Genomic DNA, 14,031 nt, shown 5'->3' with positions numbered 1-14,031 from the left:
CATATGGCTCCCTGAATATGAACATAGCCTTGGAGATTCATATGTGGGGTTCCAGGCTATACACGTAAAGAAGCAAGAAATATCTTTTGCGTCATATCTACTTGGGCCCTTGGGGTCGGGAATAGGGCCCCAACCTACCAAACCTCGCTGGCGCCTTATCACCGCTTTCATACAAATGCACCTCTTATTGGAGACAGTTTCAAGCTTGGCCTGCATATCTGTAGTACGACGTAAGACACTCCGTACACCGTAAGGACATAGGAGCAGCTTCACAAATACATCAACCCCCAGCCAGTTTTGCAGAGTACTATGTAGCACAGGGCGGTGCACACAGTACAGGACTGCCGCACCGAATGACAGGAAGCCATTGGGACACGTTGACGGGAGGAAGCGTTTCGAGATAAAGTGGGTCTAACAATTCAGCTACCTCTAGGGTTGGAGATGACCCAGAGCCGACCTTATCGGCTGGAACTTGGAAGGCACCCAATTGGAGCAAAGACGAAATGGAGAGCTAAGATATCGTCATCTTTGCACGGCCTCCCTGCTCAAGCTTCGGGCTCGATTTCACATTTTGGCGGGGCTACCTGGGTACCTACCTTAGAAATGGCACTTAGTGTAGAACTTTTAGCTTGCGCAGTCAAGGCCGTGTAAAAGACGTTTCACTACTCAGCCCTGAAGTTCCTACCCTGCTAGATAGGTACCTAGTAGCTGAGACTCTGCACTGTGCAGGTTACTGACGTATTGGTCCGACGTTTCCAGATTTAGGTGCTTCCATTGCTTGCTATCATGGCCCTTCCCCGATCTTCCCTCACATCTCAAGCTCTCAAGGTGTATGTCCCAACGCCACCAAGCTTGCTTGTCGTTAATATTGCTATCTCGACATATATAGGTAGTTGCCCTGGAAAGGCCTCAGGCAGCCCCTCGACTGACCCTGACTGGGTGACTTTCAAGCCCGGAGCTTTGATAGTTCAATAGTCTAATGGTCATGTACGTACCACCACCGCTGAACTCTCCTCTTGCTCAACCCGAGTCGCGGCAACTGGCATAAGGAGGTAAGTTCATATCCGAAAGTCTACCAGATAAGGTATCATTCTTGTTTTAACCATAAAGTTGCAGAAGAACGAGGACTTGTCGTGCGCCACCCCCATTCTCGGATTCAGTGTCTCAACAGCATCCTCGATCTCCCATTCCCGACTGCGTGTGAAAGATGGGTTTTCTCGGCCTGCGGCCACCGACATCATTCCTGCAGCTCGCTGTGGGCGACGGCTCTGCTATGTCCTTGGACCAGATGGCAGACTCGTCGACCCCGCCGTTTGTCGTCCTCGCGAACCAGTCTCACGAGTCGCATCCTTCGTTCGACCGCTTAGTCCTCCTCGTCTTCGAGGCTGTCATGGAGGTTGTCTGCGTCTGCCTGCCGGGATATGTTATCGCGAGGTTGGGCCATTTCGACGCTGACAAGCAGAAGTTCTTGGCCAACTTGAACGTCATGCTGTTCACGCCTTGTCTGAGTAAGTTTTCGGGTCCTGGCTGCTGCTCTTGCAACCTGCTGATGAGCTGTTAGTCTTCACGAAACTCGCATCCCAACTCAACGCCTCTAGGCTGGCAGAGCTCGGCGTTATTCCAGTCATCTTCCTGATCCAAACTCTGGTGTCCTACCTAGTCTCCACCCTGGTTGCCCGGTGTTTCCGCTTCAACAAGCGGGCGTCAAACTTCGTCACCGCCATGGGAGTGTTTGGAAACTCGAACTCGCTACCCATCTCACTAGTCATCTCCCTGTCGCAGACCCTGAAGGGCCTGCATTGGGACAAGATCCCGGGCGACAACGACGACGAGGTTGCGGCGCGAGGCATCCTGTACCTGTTGGTCTTTCAACAACTCGGCCAGCTTGTCCGATGGAGTTGGGGATATCATGTCCTCCTGGCCCCGAAACATAAGTATAGCGAGTACCAGAATGAGCTCATCGAGGAGGGACGCCCGCTTATCGAGGAGGGGGAGGAGGACCACGACAGCAACCGAGGCGCCGATGGGTTGAGTCAATCTGTCGATAACCAGGATATGACGAGCAACAACGTAGTTCGGCATCACCATAGAAGGGGTACGAACTCGGATGACTCGGCGATATACGACCCTGCGGGCCGGACACCTGTCCCCAGCACATCAGGAGAAACTCCCAACGATTCGGAAGACGAGGAGGAGGAAGGACCGAAGAAGCTGAACGGCAAGCCGCATATTGTCGGATGTGTCAGCCTCAAGGCCTCCCATACTGAGGAACTCCATGGCGCCCTCGACGAGATAGAGTCCTTCCCGCCCATTCGCAGCAACGACGAGGCAGAAGTGCCGGAGGGGATGAAGGCCCTTACTGTCCGGATCCGGCACTTCGCACAGAGAAGTTCGAGCAGCGTCTCCCACTACTTCGCCACCCAAGGACGCCGTATCTTCGCCGCTCTCCCCAGACCTCTGCAGGGCACCCTCACCGCCGTGTCGCGGGTGTCACAGCGCATCTATGCCTTCCTCTGGGATTTCATGAACCCACCTCTGTGGGCCATGCTCATCGCTCTGGTCGTGGCCTCCGTCCCCAACCTACAGAAACTCTTCTTCCAGGAGGGATCGTTTGTCAACAACAGTGTCACCACGGCCATCACGCAGTCGGCCGGGGTGGCCGTCCCCCTGATCCTGGTTGTCCTCGGCGCAAACCTTGCCCGGAATACCCAGGCGCACGGGGCCCTGGATCCCGAAGAAAAGGAGATCGGCACCCGGCTCCTGGTCGCCTCGTTGATCAGCCGCATGCTCCTGCCGACCCTAATCATGGCGCCAATCCTCGCCCTCTTTGCGAAATTCGTCCCCGTCAGCATCCTAGACGACCCAATATTCATCATCGTCTGCTTCCTACTCACGGGTGCCCCGAGCGCGCTACAACTGGCGCAGATCTGCCAGATCAACGGCGTGTACGAGAACCGGATGAGCCAGATCCTCTTCCAGAGCTACGTCGTGTGGTGAGTTATTGCCCCTTTTCGTGGTTCCATCCTGGCTGTGCAGACGTTAATTAATAATAAAATAGGATCCTCCCATCGACGCTCATTCTGGTCTTGTGCGCGCTCGAGGTGGTGGAATGGGCCAAATGAGCGAGGACCATATTCGGCCTGCTCGCCATGGCAGAATTACGTCTCTCTTGATGACCAACTTCTGGCGCAATTTCGGTTGGCTTTCTTTGCGAGGTTTTTCTTCTCTCGTGTCCCAGCTGCGATTTGTATTGCATTGTATCTCACTCCCAGCGGTGGGAGTGAAGGAAGTCTTTGCGGGGGCGCTTGGCGTTTTTGAGGGGTAGCATTAACAAGTACATCCAGTTGAGCAAGTCATGGGATACACAGGGGTCATGGTCGCGGTCACGGCCACGGTCACGGTCACGGTCTGTTTCTCTACAAAAGCAAGCACCAGGGCTTGAAAAGGGGCAAGTCAACTCCGGGTTTCAAAAGGAACATTAAATTGTAGAATGGAAACTTAGGGCGGGAATATGGGGAAGGACAGGGAGCTGTTCTGGTACTTAGACAAAACCCAAACGTGAAGTTTGGAGGCTTCCATAGTCTACAAGAGCCCCTAACTGGCAAAAACGGTCCTTCATGCTCTGGTTTAAAAGATCTTCCAACTTAACGCATTCCACGCGTGGCTCATACCACACTCACCTGACCCCATTAACCAGCCCGCTCCCTGCCTCTACTTCCCCCTCGACCGGCACAAGCACCCAATCCCTCACAGCCCCCTTCCAATCGCTAATCCTGACATCCCTGATCCCCACGACAATAACCCTGACCTCGCCCTCCCCCGCACCCCCGAACCGGGCCCAGTCCCCGGCCCCGGCCCCGGCTCCGGCCCCAGCAGCGGCGGCGGCGGCGGGCGACGCGCCAAAGACGGGACCCTCTGCGTCGAATGTGTTGTTCTCGAGGTGGCGGTCGCGGTAGAAGGACTCCTCGGCGGAGCCGGCGGGGGACAGGTGGGCGGCGCCGTTGATGGTGGCCGAGATGGAGGACACGGCGCTGTTGTTGAGGTTCAGCAGCAGCGAGGCCAGGCTGCTCGGCCGGTGCTCCGGGGCCGGCGAGGCGCCGCTGCCGCTGTCGCCTGAGAGGCGCCGGTGCTGGGTCGTCGGGGGCCGGTGGGAGACCCAGTCGTGGACGAGGAGGGAGACGTTGGGGTTGGCGGCTAGGTTGGTCATCTTCTTGCTTGAGGGGTTGGTGGTCATGACTATGACGGGGGTGGTTGAGTAGGGGGACGACGGGAGGTAGGTATAGTTCATGAGGGAGACGTGTGGGATGTTGTCGGTGCAGGTTGCGAGGTGGAGCTGGGGGGTTGCAGCGAGTGTTAGCCATTTCTTGTCTCGGGACGTTCGGACAGGTGTGAGGGGGATAGAAGGTGACGGGGATGAGCTACAAATCGGGCGTTCTCGAGGCATTGCACGACTTCTTGTGGTAGGGCGTCGGTCAGTTGCTTGTTCGTGTCGCCCGCTGAGGGCTCGTGGCTGAGTGGTATCTGATCCATGGTTGTTGGGATCGTCCGTGGCAGTGGTTCTGAGTGGGAGAATGGCAAAGTATAGAAGCTCAATTGTACGTGGTTCTGTGTCGAGGTTGGTTGATCTAGAGCACCATTGGCAGGATCTTGGGCGTCGCAAAGGAGGAGAACGAGAGAAAGTGACAATGGTCCGAGGGAGGAAGCTATTCGCACGGGTGGGGCCAGAATAGAAACGACGGATGGCGGGGTATTTTTACTGCCTCAGGTAAACAATTATCTAAGAATAATACTGTTCGTAGGTTCAACTTCGATTTAATTGCTGGCCTCGAACTATTTTAGCTAGAGCTGAGTATAGGTGTTTCTTGAGAGCACCTGTCACAGATACTCACTCTTAACTCCAAGTTGGTTGGGACAACAGGACAGGTGAGCCCGACCCAGGGTTAGGGTCAACCCAAGGCTCAGGCCGGATGACGTCTTTGCACAGGCCACTTCAACTCGCTTTATTTCAGGTCCCCGGCTACCGTCGGCTTTCCCTCCTCCAGATCCCTTAGAACGACAACCTCTTCTCTTCAACGTGCCCGTCTTTCTCTACCACCACAGAAGACGACCTATCCAGCTCTCAATTGTATGGCCATTGAGGAGACGGTGTGCTTCTAGATCAGACTTCGATTGACTACTAAGAGAGCCCACCAACCCAACTCCAACATGCGGTCCCTCAAGCGCAGCCAGCGCCAGCTCCGCGCCCTCCCCCTCCGCCTTCGATCGACTCTCCCACCAGCCACTCAAGCGCACCCGGCCTCCCAATGCGCCAGCATAACCAGCCACTCGTCATCCTCGGGCGAGACTACGACCGTCACGCCAATCACCTCCCTCCTGATCGCCAACCGCGGCGAGATCGCGCTGCGGATCGCCCGCACCGCCGCCGCCATGGGCATCGCGACGACGACGCTGTACACGGACGCGGACGCGCGGTCGCAGCACGCGGGCGCCTCCCCGCACAGCATCGGCCTCGGCCCACCCGCGGCCTACCTCGACGGTGACCGCATCATTGCCCTGGCCCGCCGGCGCGGCATCCAGGCCCTGCACCCGGGGTACGGGTTCCTGAGCGAGAATGCCGCGTTCGCGCGCAAGTGCGCCGACGCTGGCATCGTCTTTGTCGGGCCCCCTCCAACGGCCATGTCTGAGATGGGCGACAAGGCTAGGAGCAAGGAGATCATGACCGCTGCCGGGGTGCCGTGTGTGCCAGGGTACCACGGTGGGGAGCAGGAGCCGGCCCAGCTGCTGTCCCGGGCCAGGGAGGTCAGGTTCCCCGTGCTGCTGAAGAGTGTCAAGGGCGGCGGGGGCAAGGGGATGCGGATCGTGGAGAGGGAGGAAGAGTTCGAGGCCCAGCTAAGGAGCGCGAGGGCAGAGGCCAGGGCCAGCTTTGGCGAGGGCGGCGAAGTCATGCTAGTGGAGAGGTACGTTGTCCGGCCGCGGCACGTCGAGGTACAGGTGTTCGCCGATCGCCACGGTAATTGCGTCGCGCTCGGCGAGAGGGACTGCAGTGTGCAGCGCAGGCACCAGAAGATTCTGGAGGAATCACCGGCACCGTTGCTCGACGATCTAACCAGGAAGGATCTTTGGGACAAGGCGAGGACGGCCGCTTTGGCGGTTGGGTACGTCGGCGCCGGCACCGTCGAGTTTATCCTCGATAAAGACACCGGCGAATTCTTCTTCATGGAGATGAACACGCGGTTGCAGGTCGAGCACCCTGTCAGCGAGATGGTCACGGGTACCGATCTGGTGGAGTGGCAGTTCAGGGTTGCCGCCGGGGAGAGGCTGCCGTTGACCCAAGACGAAATCGAGACGAGGATCAACGAGAGGGGCGCAGCCATTGAAGCGAGGATATACGCTGAGAACCCCGAGAAGGGCTTCTTCCCTGATTCGGGAAAGCTGGTGCACCTCGCAACCCCCAAGACGGACGAGGACGTGCGGATAGACGCCGGCTTCGTCGAGGGCGACACAGTCTCGGAGGCGTACGACGGCATGATCGCGAAGCTGATCGTCAGGGGCAGGGATCGAGAAACGGCGATCCGGAAGATGTACCTCGCGCTCCAGGACTACGAGGTCGTGGGCTTGAGCACGAATATCGAGTTCTTGAAGAGGTTATGTCAGAGCAAAGCATTCATCGAGGGCGATGTTGAAACGGGCTTCATCGAGAAGTGGAGGTCGGAGCTCTTCGAGGCTCGCCACACCGACAACGAGGTCTTTGTCCAAGCAGCCCTCGGGTTGCTAGGGAAGGAGCTGGATAAGAACGCCGGACTAGGCGAACTCAGCAGCGAATCTCTCGGATTCGGCGCTGCAAGCACTCAAAACCAGAGGAGATTTGCCTTCAGGGTTCGAGATGACACTACCGCCGAGGAGGGCGATGTCGTGGAGGTTCAGCTCACCCAAAGGGGGACCTCATTGTTCGACGCTCGCGTATCCCGCAAGGATACGGACCCTGAGACGTTTGAGAACGTAGTCTCCGAATCAAGGACACCGTCAACAACGAAGACAACATTGACTACCTTCTATCCCTCGACGCGGATAGAGACAACGGTGGTGCAAAACCCGGACGACAAGGAGAAACTGACCATTTTCCAACACGGCGTCAAAACCGAACTCGAGCTGATAGCCCCGCAGTGGTTCGAGAAAGCCCTGGGATTAAAGGAAGCTACTGCGAGCGTTGTCGCGCCCATGCCTTGTAAGATCCTGAGGAACGAGGTTGCCGAGGGCCAGACAGTAGAGAAGGGCGCACCACTAGTAGTGTAAGTGCATCACCAGATTCTCGTTCTGCAGAATTGCCGCTGACAACTATGGTTTGTAGTATCGAGTCCATGAAGATGGAAACTGTGATTCGGTCGCCGCAAGACGGAGTCATCAAGAAGTTGGCCCACAAGGAAGGGGTAAGGATCCAACAACCTTCTCATGCCGAGCTAATACTAACATCAGAGAAAGGATATCTGCAAGGCTGGGACAGTGCTAGTACTTTTTGAGGAAGGGCAGGAACATATAGAGCAGTGAGATATAGGCAGGACTTGGTAAGAGCAGCAGCTCGATAGGGACATCCATCTAGGAAGACTCGGGGTTGGCTAGGATACCCACAACAGTGATACACAAATATATCATCATTTGCTCGGTCTCTTAGTGGTGGATGCAAAGAAAATCAGCTGCGAAATCTCTCCGAAGCCCATAGCAGTTCATCGCCGTGCCTTAGTATCTATCTGTCCCCTGAGGGATGGCGAAATAATTTTAAAAATATGAAACAAAAGAAAAAGGAAAAAATATCTCTATGCGGCTCGAACAAAAGAGTTCGGACTCGGTGTCGAGTGTCCTAATCTCTTTGTCGTCGGGCCGGTTGTTGATTTTGTCGAGTGTCGCTCATTACCACTCCACCACAAGACCACAGTTTGACCTGAACAACATGGCCATGTTGCCGCCTGCTGTGGTCCTTGAGAAATACTTTCTAACCCTGATATATATGTCTTTTGAAAACATACCGTACCAACACATGCCACCCACACGTGCCTCCCACACGTGCCTCCATACATCTTTCCCCCATTCACCCCCTACTCACACTCCCCTACACACTCCCCTACTGACCCTCCGCTGTTTACCCTCGCCCACCTGGTATCAACTCACCTTTCGCTACTCACATTCGTTCACATGCTTCCATCCACACACCTTCCTCTACACACGTGCCTGGATAAAACTACACGTCTACACACGCCCTGCAAGCACGCCGTTTCTCATGGTGACAAGATACTGGGGGACAGACTATCTATTCCTCCGAACCAACCTGGATATCAAAGTCCCCCTGGCCATGTTATTTACAGTCTAATACCATCAGTGCCTATTTATTTACTTGTTTATTTTCCTCATCTTGACCGAGATATTGGGCCGCTGATGTGACCCCTGTCACCCCAAACAAAGCCATGCTGCGAGAGAATTTGCGACTCAGTCCTGCCCCTCCAATTCCAATCCCACACTCGCCGTCTATCTCATCATTTGCAACCTTACTCAAGGTCTTGACGAAGCCCCCTACACCTCTACTGCTAAACTCCCTCTCAGGAACATGGCTGCATAGGCTGGCATGTCGTAAACAACAGGCAAAGCACCCCCCCCCCCCCAGTGAATGTTGACAGTGTTTGGCACTACAGTTTTCCCCCCAGACATTACTCACCCTCAGGTATCGTCCAAGGACCCCCTGGCTTGCCAGGATATATTGCAAACCCATGGTATGGACTTCGTGAACGTCAACAAACATGTCACCAGGGCAACACGTGGAAGCGCGAGAAATCGACGAGGAAACATCCATCTAGAGGTAAGTGGGTGGGGTGCCGTAAGGCTATCATATATATGCATATATACGTCCTATTCATGATTCGCATCATTTGTAACATAGACACACTCTAAACACATCCATACTTTATACCCATCTCACGCCAACTCGGCAATTCCAGGAACGAAGGCATCGTCCAGACCCAATCCTTCAAACCCATCCTCGACAGTCCACGACCGGCCCTTCTCGGGAGTATACAACGCCTCGCATGCCCCGCCCACAACCAACAGCCCGGGCGGACGGCTCCCTTCCTGCTCGATCGCCTCCGCCACGAACCTCAGCGTCGTCCGGATAACCCTCTGGTCAGGACAGCTCGCCCGCTCGATGACCGCGCACGGCGTATCGAGAGGCCATAACCGGCGAGAAGCCGGACCGTCTATTCCAGCCGCCTCTTCCTTCCGCCCAGACACCTCACCCTCGCTCTCAATCTCCACATGCGTCGTCAGCTCCCTCACCAACCCAACAATGCGATGCAGCGCCATCAAGAACACAACCGTCCTACTAGGCACAAACTCCGGCGGCTCAGGCGCCCTCCCCTGCCTCCCGGTACCAGTGCAAACCAGCACCTGGTCAGCGACCCCCCTCTGCGTAGGCGGCACGCCCGCGAAGAGCGGCGCGCTGAGCGCGCTCGTGACGCCCGGCAGCACCACGACGCGCGCGCCGAGCCCCCGGCGGCGGAAGAAGTCCACCTCCTCGCCGCCGCGCCCGTACACGAACGGGTCCCCTTGCTTGAGCCGCAGCACCGTCCGCCCCGCCAGCACGCCCTCGAGCGCCTGGCCCAGCAGCTCCTCCTGCGCCCGCTCCGCGTTGCCCGGGAACTTGCGCGCGATCCGCACGGGCGTGCGCCGCGGCACCAGCTCCAGCACGCCCGCCGGCACGAGCTTGTCCGCCAGCACCAGGTCCGCCGCCTGGATCGCCTTGTGCGTCGCCCGCGTCAGGAGGTCCGGGTGGCCTGGTCCGCTGCCAGCGAGGATGATGCGGCCTAGGCGGGGAGACGGTGACGGAGAAGGGGGTTGGTCGGCGGCGGCGGCGGTGGTGCTGATGCCGCCCGGGTATGACTCGAGCAGGGCGTCGACGTCGGCGTCGGTGACGGCCGCCAGGCGCTTGAGCGGCCAGTACTCGCACACCTGCGCCAGCCAGCGCATCCGGCGGTTCTTGGCGGCCTTGTAGTCCGAGCCCGCCGCCACGAGCCGGTTGAACGCCGCCGTCTGGTCGACCGAGTCGTCGAGGTCTCCGTCGTCGACGCCGTCGTCGTCCGTCGCCGCGTAGTCGCAGTCACCACCACCCCTAGCCGCCCGCTCGGCCTTCTCAGTAGCGGTAGCTGCAGCAACGGCAGCAGCGGCCCGGTCCTCCTCCTGCACGCGCCGCCTCGCGTCCCCGAGGCGCGCGCAGGCGGCGCCCAGCCCCGGCGGCAGCGAGGCCGCGACCTCCCTGCGGATGCGGCCGGCGAGCTTGCAGCCCCTCCCGTTGGTGGTGACGCCCACCTGCAAGGGGCCGTCGGAGTGGGTGCTCAGGAGGGAGAAGGAGCACAGGGCGGGGCTGTCGGCGACGTTGACGGGGACGCGGAGGCGCCGGCAGAGGCCCGATATGCGGGCGGCCTCCTCGGCGCCCGTCCCGGTGACGAAGACGGCGTCAACGAAGCCGTCGGTCGCGTCCCGGCCCAGGGTGCGCAGGTCGGCGTCGTCGAAGTCGCGACGCAGCCAGCGGAGGGCGCCCGAGTCGACGTGGCGCTGCACGCCGTGGTGCAGCGGGGTGGAGGTCCGCGGGGCGATCAGGACGGGCGTCGCGCCCGCGGAGAGGGACTGGTTCGCCCGGGCGGCGGCGAGCGGGCTCGAGCCGAGTATAAGGTGCACGTGGCCGCGGCAGTCGGTCGCCGTGAGGAGGGAGGTGTGGAAGGAGGGCGGCGGCGGGGGTGGGGGTAGGGACGCCATCATCGGCCAGGACTGTGTAGTTTGGACTATGGCTTACGATTTTTTGAGGTGGAAAAAAAGGAGAAGGTCAAGATGGTCTCGAGTACGATGAAGACGCCACTAGCATCACGGACATCTCATGTTGCTCAGGGGAAACACAATATGGTGGGCGCGGCGGGAGATAGGTAGATATGAGAGATAAGAGATCGATGACAGATAGTAGAAGAGATAAGTCACCTTTAACGTTGGTAATGCAGACAGTGAATGGTGAATAGATTTGGTTGGATGTTAGGATATCTACAGATATCAGGGGTCTACTAGAGTCTGGAGTTCCATCATCCCAAGCTTGCTTGGCTTTTACAGATTAGACAAAGACCGTAAATTTAGTCACGCAAACTTTTTTAAATCCCGAGTGACGCCATCCCGGAATCCCAAACTGTCATACGGCAGTCGGTGCCGGCCGAGCTTAGACCAACTGGAGATGGGTCCTTTTTTCCTTTCCTTCCCCTCGTTGATATTTTACCAGGGGCAGACTGACCGCGACAAGTCGATATACATAGATTTAACGAGACTGGTCAATTCTGCGACCTCGTTGCCCACGTACACCTCTCTCTCGTCCGATGTTCTACACGCAAGGCAACGTCAATCAGAAGCAGCCTCCACGAATACAATCACCGCTACATCTTGAAATATCTGAGTTCAGAGCTCTTCCGACTCTCTCATCTAGCCTTTCTGCTTAATTAAAACACACTATGAGGCTACTCCGCCCAGGTCTAACGTGAACCTCTTTAGCATATACAAAGGAGAATGATCATCAGTAGGCTGCCGCGACATAATCTTGCGTGCAACCGACCTCCTCGACTAGACCAAAGTCCATCGTCCGAAGTCCGGCTATCTGAGGTCTGACTTTCTAGCCCGCCCAACTGGCCGGGCTTCTCCCTAGAAAGGAAATGAGAGGTAAGGAATGCCCCCAATTAGGTATACAGTGTAAGTGCCGTCAAAAATATGTACAGACCAAAAACTCGAAAGAAGGAGGGGCCATGATCGTGGGTGGTTCGTGTTGCTTGCGGGAAACAGTATGGCCTGAGGGGTATGCCAGATAATGGAAAAAAGGACGGCAAATGATGGGATGACCGCTAGACGCCAACGCCTGATGGTTAGAAATGGTCGTGGGTATCCTCCCAGGTTCATACATGGTTGTTGAGGTGCCCCCTGCTTGTTGTAGGGAGTGTGCTGCTCTTCTGACTGCGGGGAGTAGCAGCGATAAGAAGGCGTCGCCAAAGCCGGGAGAAGAAAGTGTGCACTGCGCTCATGGCCTACATCACGCAGCACTGGGAATCCTCGCGGTCCTTCTTGACGCTGAGCGCGACGCGTGCCGCCTCAGTGAAGGCCTCATTCACACCCCTATTGCGCATGGCCGAGCACTCGAGATATCTCAGGGCGTTGATGCGGCGGGCAACCTCCAGCCCTTGGTCGTAGTTGATCATGGGCTTCTTCTCGCGCGGCCCGCTGACGGAGTCCGGGTCGGCCGCATTCGCTCCATCCTCATCATCGTCGCCTGCTTCGCGCAGGTCGCACTTCAGAGCCACCAGCACCAGCTTCACGCCGGGGCAGTTATCTGCGATCTCGCCGACCCACTTGCTTTCGACGTTCTCGAGGGAGTCTTTGCTGTCGACCGAATAGCAGAGCATGATAAGATCCGTATCATCTGCTCCAGATGTCAGTTTCGCGAGATCCTGTGGGGTCCTGAGCCACGCCACGGTGTACTGACCATATGAAAGGCTCCGCAACCTGTCGAATTCTTCCTGCCCTGCGGTATCCCAGAGAGAAAGTTCGATGTGTACATTGTCCACAAATATATCTGACAGGCTAGAGTATTAGTCTCCCCTGTTCTGTTCGAGTATTTCGTATTTTGCCTGCCATGCCTAGGGTAGGCATCATCGACCGAAAGCAAGACGAGGTATAACACACCATGAACATAGTTCTCAAACACAGTTGGCTCGTAGACTGTGGGGAAATATCCTCTTGTGAAGACGTTCAATAGCGAGGTCTTGCCGCATGCGCCGTCGCCACTGTTGAAGAATCATGGTCAGCACCCCTATTGATGACGTCGCAAGACCGGTTGCGCCTGGGCCACTGAAACCTGGGGCAACTCACAGCAAGACCAGCTTGCGCTGGACTGTTTTTGAGCCGCCTATGCCGCAGGGCATCGTGGTGGTGGTGATGGCGGTATGTCTGGTTGGAGGTGGATGTATCGATTGGCAGGACAGGTGGGAGGCGGGAGGCGGAAGGCGGGTGGTGCTAGAAATTGGGTAACCTAGAAAGGAGCCGCGTCCTGGGCGGGTAGAGGCGAGGATGCACGAAGTGAAGATGATGCAAAGTGTGAAGGAGCGAGAGAATATGTGTATATGTTGTATGTGTGTGTCTGATTTTGTTGGGAGGAATTGCCAAAATATGCAGGCAATCAAGAAGCTGGAATGAAGTCGAGGTGAAGCGAGTGGGCAGAGCAATGGGCAAGAGGCGCCGGAGATGAAATCAATGAAATTGAAGACTACGCCGTCCACTGCTAGCGTAATGCGCTAAATTTGGGTTGTCGTGAACGCAGGCATGCTTGACTGTGCATGGTCCACAATTCGATGTCAAAGCTGCGGAGACAGGCCTGCACTGGGGCCTTGCAAGGGATGCAATTTGGCCTCTCTTCCCTTTTCTCTGCCTTCCAGATGCCCCATCCAACTAGGTACCTTATATTTGGTGGGTAGGCAGTCTTCCGCCCCTCGCAATCCCAATAAATCGGCACGCCCAGTAAACCCAGAAAGCCTCTGCTGCACCTCGGGCTACTAATCACGAGCTGAAGAGCCACTGCTGCAAATGCCTGGTACTGCTGCAGGATGTCCAGGGGTGGAGCCTGAGCCTTGGAACCGACCCTCCTTTACTTCCAAAGTTCCACCATCTACTGATATTGAGCCTCCAACTTGGGATTAGAGGTTCTAGATCACCATTTGCAGGGTCGCTCGACCCTCCCCCCCAAAAAGGTGGCCTGGACCATGGATTTCACGCCTGTTGCCGTAGTCAATGCTCGACTTGGGATTATTGATATTCGAAGACTGGCATGCAGTTTTCGGCATCCCGTCGGCCCTTCTAGCAGGTACATCGACTCAGCAGAAACAACGCATCTTAAACTGTTCGTCCAGGTCCAACGAATTGAGTCTGCCGAATGGCGACTGCCGAGTCCTACCAGTCGGACTTCGTATTAAAACC

At 56.9% G+C, this 14,031-nt stretch overlaps 5 protein-coding genes across 5 annotated transcripts; 2 read left to right on the top strand and 3 right to left on the bottom strand.

The window, feature by feature from the left end:
- The first annotated feature begins 810 nt into the window (after nt 1-810).
- Nucleotides 811-3,080, top strand: QBC33DRAFT_547873 (auxin efflux carrier). The gene is made up of 3 exons (XM_060428786.1): nt 811-1,052; nt 1,117-1,508; nt 1,562-3,080. The coding sequence occupies exons 2-3, from the start codon at nt 1,208-1,210 to the stop codon at nt 2,995-2,997; spliced, it is 1,737 nt and encodes a 578-aa protein (XP_060280267.1). The 5' UTR covers nt 811-1,052; nt 1,117-1,207; the 3' UTR covers nt 2,998-3,080.
- A 379-nt stretch (nt 3,081-3,459) lies between these two features.
- On the bottom strand, nt 3,460-4,895 carry QBC33DRAFT_547867 (uncharacterized protein). Its single transcript, XM_060428785.1, has 2 exons — nt 4,423-4,895; nt 3,460-4,333 (listed from the first exon to the last, which is right to left on the bottom strand). Exons 1-2 carry the CDS (start codon nt 4,528-4,530, stop codon nt 3,677-3,679), a joined length of 765 nt encoding a protein of 254 aa, XP_060280266.1. The 5' UTR covers nt 4,531-4,895; the 3' UTR covers nt 3,460-3,676.
- A 465-nt stretch (nt 4,896-5,360) lies between these two features.
- On the top strand, nt 5,361-7,806 carry QBC33DRAFT_547864 (carbamoyl-phosphate synthase subunit L). Its single transcript, XM_060428784.1, has 3 exons — nt 5,361-7,289; nt 7,349-7,427; nt 7,480-7,806. The coding sequence occupies exons 1-3, from the start codon at nt 5,428-5,430 to the stop codon at nt 7,543-7,545; spliced, it is 2,007 nt and encodes a 668-aa protein (XP_060280265.1). The 5' UTR covers nt 5,361-5,427; the 3' UTR covers nt 7,546-7,806.
- Nucleotides 7,807-8,861: 1,055 nt separating this feature from the next.
- QBC33DRAFT_478357 (tetrapyrrole methylase) lies at nt 8,862-11,124 on the bottom strand. Its single transcript, XM_060425289.1, has 2 exons — nt 10,146-11,124; nt 8,862-10,094 (listed from the first exon to the last, which is right to left on the bottom strand). The coding sequence occupies exons 1-2, from the start codon at nt 10,795-10,797 to the stop codon at nt 8,962-8,964; spliced, it is 1,785 nt and encodes a 594-aa protein (XP_060280264.1). The 5' UTR covers nt 10,798-11,124; the 3' UTR covers nt 8,862-8,961.
- A 965-nt stretch (nt 11,125-12,089) lies between these two features.
- Nucleotides 12,090-12,983, bottom strand: QBC33DRAFT_580558 (putative RHO3 protein; the record flags this gene model as incomplete). The annotated part of the gene is made up of 4 exons (XM_060431207.1): nt 12,090-12,481; nt 12,545-12,634; nt 12,745-12,845; nt 12,931-12,983. The coding sequence occupies 4 exons, from the start codon at nt 12,981-12,983 to the stop codon at nt 12,090-12,092; spliced, it is 636 nt and encodes a 211-aa protein (XP_060280263.1).
- Nucleotides 12,984-14,031: the final 1,048 nt, after the last annotated feature.

The sequence above is a fragment of the Phialemonium atrogriseum genome, assembly GCF_030411735.1.
Source record: "Phialemonium atrogriseum strain 8032-3 unplaced genomic scaffold QBC33scaffold_26, whole genome shotgun sequence".
Classification (NCBI taxonomy): domain Eukaryota; kingdom Fungi; phylum Ascomycota; class Sordariomycetes; order Cephalothecales; family Cephalothecaceae; genus Phialemonium; species Phialemonium atrogriseum.
This window is presented reverse-complemented; position numbering and strand designations above follow the sequence as displayed.

Bases quoted from the DNA above. Each gene is read 5' to 3' on its own strand.
- QBC33DRAFT_478357 (XM_060425289.1), bottom strand. From the start codon at position 10,797: ATGATGGCGTCCCTACCCCCACCCCCGCCGCCGCCCTCCTTCCACACC. The intron at 10,095-10,145 runs GTGGTGACTGCG...TCGACGACGGAG, and splicing joins CGAGCGGGCGGCTAGGGGTG to ACCTCGACGACTCGGTCGAC.
- QBC33DRAFT_547873 (XM_060428786.1), top strand. From the start codon at position 1,208: ATGGGTTTTCTCGGCCTGCGGCCACCGACATCATTCCTGCAGCTCGCT. The intron at 1,509-1,561 runs GTAAGTTTTCGG...ATGAGCTGTTAG, and splicing joins GCTGTTCACGCCTTGTCTGA to TCTTCACGAAACTCGCATCC.
- QBC33DRAFT_547867 (XM_060428785.1), bottom strand. From the start codon at position 4,530: ATGGATCAGATACCACTCAGCCACGAGCCCTCAGCGGGCGACACGAAC. The intron at 4,334-4,422 runs GTAGCTCATCCC...GCAACCCCCCAG, and splicing joins GCCTCGAGAACGCCCGATTT to CTCCACCTCGCAACCTGCAC.
- QBC33DRAFT_547864 (XM_060428784.1), top strand. From the start codon at position 5,428: ATGGGCATCGCGACGACGACGCTGTACACGGACGCGGACGCGCGGTCG. The intron at 7,290-7,348 runs GTAAGTGCATCA...TATGGTTTGTAG, and splicing joins AAGGGCGCACCACTAGTAGT to TATCGAGTCCATGAAGATGG. The intron at 7,428-7,479 runs GTAAGGATCCAA...CATCAGAGAAAG, and splicing joins AGTTGGCCCACAAGGAAGGG to GATATCTGCAAGGCTGGGAC.